This window comes from Miscanthus floridulus, unplaced genomic scaffold (genome assembly GCF_019320115.1).
Source record: "Miscanthus floridulus cultivar M001 unplaced genomic scaffold, ASM1932011v1 fs_164_9, whole genome shotgun sequence".
NCBI classification, from domain to species: Eukaryota; Viridiplantae; Streptophyta; class Magnoliopsida; order Poales; family Poaceae; genus Miscanthus; species Miscanthus floridulus.
The window spans coordinates 11,425-19,001 of record NW_027096318.1 but is presented as its reverse complement, the minus strand read 5'-3'; the positions used below and the strand labels follow the sequence as shown (position 1 = coordinate 19,001).

At 42.7% G+C, this 7,577-nt stretch overlaps 2 protein-coding genes across 2 annotated transcripts; both read right to left on the bottom strand.

The window, feature by feature from the left end:
* Nucleotides 1-2,322: 2,322 nt before the first annotated feature.
* Nucleotides 2,323-3,228, bottom strand: LOC136530625 (uncharacterized). The gene is made up of 2 exons (XM_066523347.1): nucleotides 3,190-3,228; nucleotides 2,323-3,102 (listed from the first exon to the last, which is right to left on the bottom strand). Exons 1-2 carry the CDS (start codon nucleotides 3,226-3,228, stop codon nucleotides 2,323-2,325), a joined length of 819 nt encoding a protein of 272 aa, XP_066379444.1.
* A 133-nt stretch (nucleotides 3,229-3,361) lies between these two features.
* Nucleotides 3,362-5,548, bottom strand: LOC136530623 (uncharacterized). Its single transcript, XM_066523346.1, has one exon. It carries the CDS (start codon nucleotides 5,546-5,548, stop codon nucleotides 3,362-3,364), a length of 2,187 nt encoding a protein of 728 aa, XP_066379443.1.
* Between the last annotated feature and the right edge of the window lie 2,029 nt (nucleotides 5,549-7,577).

Below are 7,577 nucleotides of genomic sequence, written 5' to 3'. Positions count from 1 at the left end.
ACGCCGATTAGTTTGGAAACCTTTCCACCGTACATAGCACATACCCCAACCAAATATTTAGTTCATTATCTAAGGTCTTGTAAATTTCCTATGATCCTATTAATCAAACTGTACTTATATATTTAGTTCATTATATATTAGCAGATGTACTCGAACGTTGTCTTAAAGTGCACTACTATACCTCGAGCCATTGTTCTTTGCCATCTTCATTCGGATCGTGAGTTGGATTCTCTTCTGGCTCTACGTGAGGTCCTTCTCGTTTGACATCTCCCCTCGGGTCATAGTCTAGATCATCTTCTTCCTCTCCATGAGGTCTCTTCTATAGCCTCGGTGTAAGCTCCTCACTCTCGTATTCAGCGCTTCCAGAGTTTTCATTGCCTAAACTAGGATTAGGTCTATGTGCATGCCTTTCTTTGATAGGCATGTTGCTCTTTGGCTATTGTTCTTCCTCACCTTGACTGCTCGGCTCTCTCGCCATTGCAAGTTGTGATTACGAGAGTAGAGACATATACAATTTAGTTCTATGGAAAGACAGGAATTAGAAACCATCTACGTTTCATATTTTGTCCATTTCGCAAGTAAAGTAATTGAAATTCATATATTCATCTCCAATTACATATGTTTTTTAACTACATTAGTTTCTAGGACACAAAATTAGAAGAAAAGTACAAAGTCTTGAATACAAAAGAAGAAGAAAAGTAAATGAGTTTCTTGAATACAAAAGAAGAACTAAGGTACAAAATTCTTGAATATAGAATATTGCATATATGGGACAAGCCATCCTAGTTTAGCAGCATATATAAGTACTAGATCATAGGAAGAAGTTTGAAAATAACTCAAGTATTGTCTCAACCTATTACAAGACGCCAATTATAGGAAGAAGTTTGAAAATAACTCAAGTATTTCATTTTTAATTTGTATGATATTTTTTATTTTTTAAATGTAACTCAAATATTTTATTTCTTAAAAAGATAAAATAAAATAATTACCTACAATAAATAATTATTTATATTTTTTAAGTTGTCGATATAATTTGATTACAAATGAGTTATTATTGTATAAGTTAGATATTTTTGTGGAACCTAGAAAATCAGAAAACTAATAAGATAGTGTCATATTATTGCTAATATTTAGAAAATCACAGAATGTAATATCTAATAAAAAATGTTGCAAAAAAAAATTGGCTACCACAGGGTTCGAACCCGGGAGCTCGATGTCAAACTCAAAGGGCCAGACCATTATGCTATTCAAGTGGGTTCATTAGTACTCGAGCGCAGTTTTAGATAAACTCTATGAGATCCACATCGCCCGTGGATTCTGCGCTGTCGATGCAGATCGGACGGCCGAGAAAGCGCTTCGGAGGATCAAAAACGGCGACGCGGCGTTGGCTCCCAAAACCCTAGCTCACTTCTCTTTGCCCTTTCTCTCTCAGTCCAGCAAGCGACAGAGCGCAGCTGAGAGCTCACAGCAGACGTGACGCGGGGATGGCGGCTCTGCTGTGGCACCCCTCGCCGGCGCACGCGTGCGGCTGGAGCCACGCGTGGCACCGTCGAGCGGCACCATGGTGGTGCCCTTTGGCCCGAGCCTGAGGCGGAGATCCAGGCAGGCGCTGAAGCTTGAGGGCCGGCACCTCGGGAGATCCAGGCGGCCGACGGCGGCGGCAGCTCGGAGGGCTGCTTGCGGTTGCGTCTCGGGCTCGGTCTTGGAGGGCTCCAATCGGCCACTCGGCCTATACAGGTACCCTCACGGCCTCACCCTCACTCTGCACCAACCTGAATTTTCTCTAATCTATTTACCGCCTACACGATATTATGTGTATCAATACCTGGAGTCATTTCCAGCTTTTGACACAAAGTTCAGACTGCACACATTTCCTATTTTCAATACATAAATTCAGGTATGACTAACTCAAACATGTCAACAACCTGGAAATTGAGCAGAGGACAGCACATTACAGACTGAAAGTAAGCTACAATCTAAAGATACAATCAGACTCTTTTCTTTCTCCATTACAGACTGAAAGTAAGCTACAATCTAAAAATACACTCTACAAGTAAGCTACTACATCATGTAATGACAATTAATCCTATGAAATGAAGATCGTTTTCAGAAATCACCAAGTATTTTTCACTGCTTGTATGCAGTTCATGTGGTCTGATTTGAAAGACTCATGCTACAATTTAGGAATAATTTTGACAGAGTATTTTTCACTGGTTGTATGCAGTTCTGCATGAAAGTGGATACAATTTCAATAGAATTTGGACATAGGTCCAGATAACATGATAGGCCGAGATAACATGTCCAGATTACATGTTCAGATTACTAGAAATCATCATCTTCATCGTCTAGGGACATGTCATCATTGTTATCATTGCCACCATCACTATAGTACTGCAGTACTGTCTCATCTTCCTCCTCATCCTCACTATCTTCACGAATAATAGGTTGCTTCTTGCTGCTTATAAGGTCTTGTAAATTTCCTTCAATTATACTAGCTTCACCTTGAATATTGTGCATAACCTCATTATCAGCCCCTGCTTGCACTACATGTTCAGTATCAGAACAATAATCATCCTGATGCACATCATGACTGGCCTCATCTTTTTCAGCGACATCATAAATATTCCTATGTTCAAATTTCTGCACAACTCGCCAATCTTTACCTAAAGATGTGTCTTGCAGGTAAAATATCTTTTTCGATTGAGTTGCTAAGATGAAAGGATCAGTCTTGTACCATAATGACTGCACATTGATGGATTTGAAATGTCCGTCATCTTGAAGGCCTATCGTCTTGCCTTCTTGCTTGAACCAATCGCATTGAAATAGAACCACCGTCCGACGGACTTGAAGATTTGAGTTATATTGCAACTCAATTACCTCTTTAAGGACTCCATAAAAATCTATGTTGTTCCCATCATGTGAACCTTCAGTCATTACACCACTATTTTGTGTCAGAAGGAAATTCTCACGATCCACAGTGCTATACCGCACTCCATTAACCTTGCAAGCTGCACAAGTCTTAACTCGCAGATCTGGGCCACATGACAATGCCCACAATCCTTCGCTAACCGATTCTGGATTCTCCTTGCGTTTGTTCTCAATCTGTTGCAACAAAAGTACTCAGTTACCAATTACATATGGATACTAATGCATTTACTGAACCTAGAAACACAATGTGTAGTGACTTACATGGCACCTAAACCACTTTGCAAATCCTTGTTCAACCATTTTATCTACATCAAGTGCACCTTGCTGCTCAAGATCGTCCCTGTACAAGCTGCAGGGCAAAGTTAAGTCATAAGAATGATTTGAAAAATTAGAAATAAAACAAAAACTAATCCCCAAAACATCTAATAGATACTTACTCCAAATATTCCTCAGCTTCTTCACAATTATTTAGCACATACCAAACTAACTTATTGAGGTCAACATCATCAATGTACTGGCTCCTATTAGATCCAACAAGAGTAACACCATGCTTAAAAATAGAGATGTCATCAGGCAATGGCATCTCTCCATCACTACCATCATCATGGTTAAATCTATTGCCAATATCCTCCATATACCTAGAACAAAAAGTCAAGGTGTCACTTGCCATATATGCCTCAGCAATTGATCCTTCTGGCCTAGCCCTGTTCCTTACAAAATTCTTCAAAGTGCCTAGCCGCCTTTCTATTGGGTACATCCATCCATACTGAACAGGTCCTCTTAGCAGTGCCTCATCAGGAAGATGGACAGCCAAGTGCACCATGACATCAAAGAAGGCAGGTGGAAAGATTTTCTCAAGCTTGCATAGGATCAATGGAATTTCTTCTTTTAGCCGTTTGACAACATCAATCCTCAGATTTCTACTGCATAGTTCCCTGAAGAAGGTCCCGAGCTCTGCAACTGCTTCATATACATCCTTCCTCACCAGTCCTCTTAGGCCAGCAGGTATGATTCTTTGTAGGAGTATGTGGCAAGAATGTGTTTTCAGCTTTCCCTGCACCTTCGAACCATCTTCACTTATGTATCTTGCTAGGTTAGCCGCATATCCATCAGGAAACTTGATACCTTTGAGAAACTTGCAGAACTTGATTTTTTGATCCTTCCCCAAGACATACGGAGCAGGTGGAGCAGTGACTGAGTTGCCATGCTGCTGTAAGTGCAATTCAGGTCTTATGCCCATATCATGCAAATCTAGCCTAGCATTGGTTGTGTCCTTGGTCTTGCCCTGCACATTGAGTAATGTGCCAAGAATGTTTTCACATATGTTTTTCTCTATGTGCATCACATCGAGATTATGTGGAAGCTTCAAATGTTTCCAATATGGCAATCTCCACAACCCAACTTTGCGGCTATAAATCCTTGGACCCTCGTTGCGCTTCCTTTTATTTCCAATAATTTCAGGATGCTTCCCTGGCCTGACATCTTTCACCTTCTCTAGCTCCTCTAGGACCTCCTCCAAAGTGAACTTGCCTGGCTGATCTTTGTTTTCATGCTTACCATCGAAAGCCAAGCTTCTCTGCCATGCATGTGTCCTTGGAAGGTAACGACGATGTCCAATGTAACATATTTTACTCCTTATTGCCCGAGACAACGGATCCTTGTCGCAATGAATACATGCATAATACCCTTTTGTTGTTCGCCCTAATAACGTGCTCAATGCTGGAAAATCATGTATACACCATAGCACGACAGCACGAAGGTTAAACTTCCGACCAGTACATGCATCGTAGGTACTGACACCCTTCCATAGATCGAGCAGTTCTTCAATTAGGGGCTCAAGGAACAAATCAAAATCCTTTCCTGGAGATTTTGGACCTGGGATGAGTAAAGACATAAAGCAGTTTGCTGGATTCACGCATTCCCATGGTGGGAGATTCAGCGGTGTTAGAAGCACTGGCCACATACTGTACTGCGTACTCATGTTGCCAAATGGATTGAATCCATCGGTAGCTAAGGCAAGCCTCATGTTCCTCGAATCATCTTCAAAGGTTGGTTCCCTCGTGTCGAACTCCTTCCATGCTTCTCCATCAGCTGGATGGCTCATTACATTGTCGACTGGCGTCCTCGTTTTCTTATGCCATTGTGTTTCCTCATAAGTGCGCTTTGAAGCAAAAATTCTTTTCAACCTTGGCAAAAGTGGAAAATGTCTCAATACCTTGTGTGGATCCCGCTTGTTCCCAGTTTCATCTTGCCATCTAGATGCCTTGCATACTAGGCACACATTCTCTTTATAATACCTCTTCCGAAACAACACACAATTGTTCTTGCACACATGGATGTTTTCGAAACCAAGGCCCAGTTCTCCAAGATATTTCTTGGCCTCATCATATGATTTTGGCAACTCACTCTGAGGGTATCTTGATGACAACAACTTCAGCATTGTGGAAAATCTTGTATTCCCAATTCGATAACGAGACTTGATATACAACATCCTCACCAGAAAAGAGAATTTTGAATGGCTAGATCCCGGGCTAAGTGACTTCTTCGCATCTTCAAGGACTCTTGCAAACCTTGGTTGTTCTCCATCAGCCTCTGTCGCAGCATACAGATCTCCTATCATCTCTAGTACTCCGTGATCCTCATCATAACCATCATCGGCCACATCCACATGTATCCCAAAGTCATGATCACTTCCTTCGACCTCCTACTCCAAATTTTCAACTACTACAGTATCTGCCGACTCCCCATGATGAATCCACCTGGTGTATGCAGCTGACATTCCATAAATGTGTATATGGTCATTGACATCATCCTGAGGCCATAAACTTTGATTAAGACATTTTCTACACAGACAAAACATGTGGCTGTCTTCGGGGTATCTTTCACTAACAAATTTCATGAACTCTTCAACTCCTTTCACATATGTAGGTGTGAATTGTGTCCCATAAATCCAGCTTCTATCCATCTATTTTGAGAGTAAAATAAACCTTGCACTCAGTCCTAAAATTAGAGTAAACTCAACAAAATTCAAAAACACATCCAACACATGCATATATATAACAAAATTCAAAAACAAATCAAACCTTGTACTGCTCTGTCCCACGCGCCGACGCTGCTCTGTCCCACGATCGCCGGTGCTCCTCTATCCCATGCAAACCGCCGCTGCCCTGTCCCACGCAAGTCGCCACTGCCCGCCGCTGCTCTCCTTGCCCCACGATCGCCAGCGCTGCTCTGACCGCCCCATGATCACCGACGCTGGTGCACTGACCCACGCGTGCCACCGCTGCTCTGTCCCACAAGCGCTATATATATATAGTTTGCTGTGATTGTGAATGAATTGAAAAAAAATACGAATGATTACTATTTAACTTTAGGGCCTCAGCGCCTCGCCTCGCCTAGGTCTGGGTGCCTCGCCGCCGTCAGGTCAGTTCATCACGCTCAACATGATACGCGGCCGATAGGGCATCAGGGTGATAGGAGACATCGAGACTTGGGATCGCAGCAATCTGGGAGACAAAACGACGTCCATCCAGCGGCCAGGAAATCATTTTCTATTGGGCTAATAGGCTTGCTAATGGGCGATGTTGCTATTGGGCCAAGGCTTCTGTGCTTACTGCTTAGCTATATGTTTACAAATAGAAAAACATGCATGCCTTTATCACAAAACGGCGAGTGCTCCAGTGGTAACACACCAACATGTCTAACAGCAGGTCGTAGGTTCGAATCTCCCTGCGTGCGCTATTTTCTGGCAAAAAAAAGGGAGGCGGAAGGATGCAGGATCAGCTGGACCATGTGGGCCATGCTACCCCACTTGTTCGCCGCCACGTCCTCAGGCTGAGACCCGCTGGTGGGACCGCATCGCCACGTCTTCGAGGTTGGGACCCAATGCTGGGACCACATTGCCACGTCCTCGAGGTGGGACCTGCTGGTGGGACCACGGCGCCATGTCCTCGAGGTGGTACACGAGCCAAACGATCTATGATGATTTAGTTTTGTTATTTTATGATGATTCTTTTGTTTTCATCATTATTCTTCGTGCCAAAGCTCCATCACTTGTTACTTATGATGAAGCTAGAAATTTCATCATAGAAAGCGCTTGTTCTGTGACGAAATTTGTAAGCGTCACGACTGAATCGTCATTGATGAACACATTTCTTGTAGTGAGTATAGCTGTGAGGGCAACATGGCTCTAGCTTTAGCTCAGTATGAGGACTTTTTCTAGCTTGTTAGTGGTTACCTTTATTGGCGTAAGAATGGCTTGACGAATCGGGTATAGTGCGGCCTCTATCCCCTTGTTTATAGGTTGCGCATCATTGTGCCATCGGGAAGGGGGGCTCTACATTTGTTTGCCGAGTTAATCTAATGGCCCTAACTTGTTAGACAAACCTTTGAAAGACTTCATAGTGAACCCTGCCGACCTTCCTTGGAACTGGGTCAAGAGATTAGCTACCTCGGGCGAAAGGGTAAATCACGACCCACAGTGAAAGTGTACAACCTCTACAGAGTGTAAAACTGGTATATCAGCCGTGCTCATGGTCATGAGCAGCCTTGGAACATTTACGGAATAGATGATCATTAATGGTTAATTATGATGAACACTAATGATACTGATGATAAAGATGCTCACTAATGAATATTGTTTATGCTAT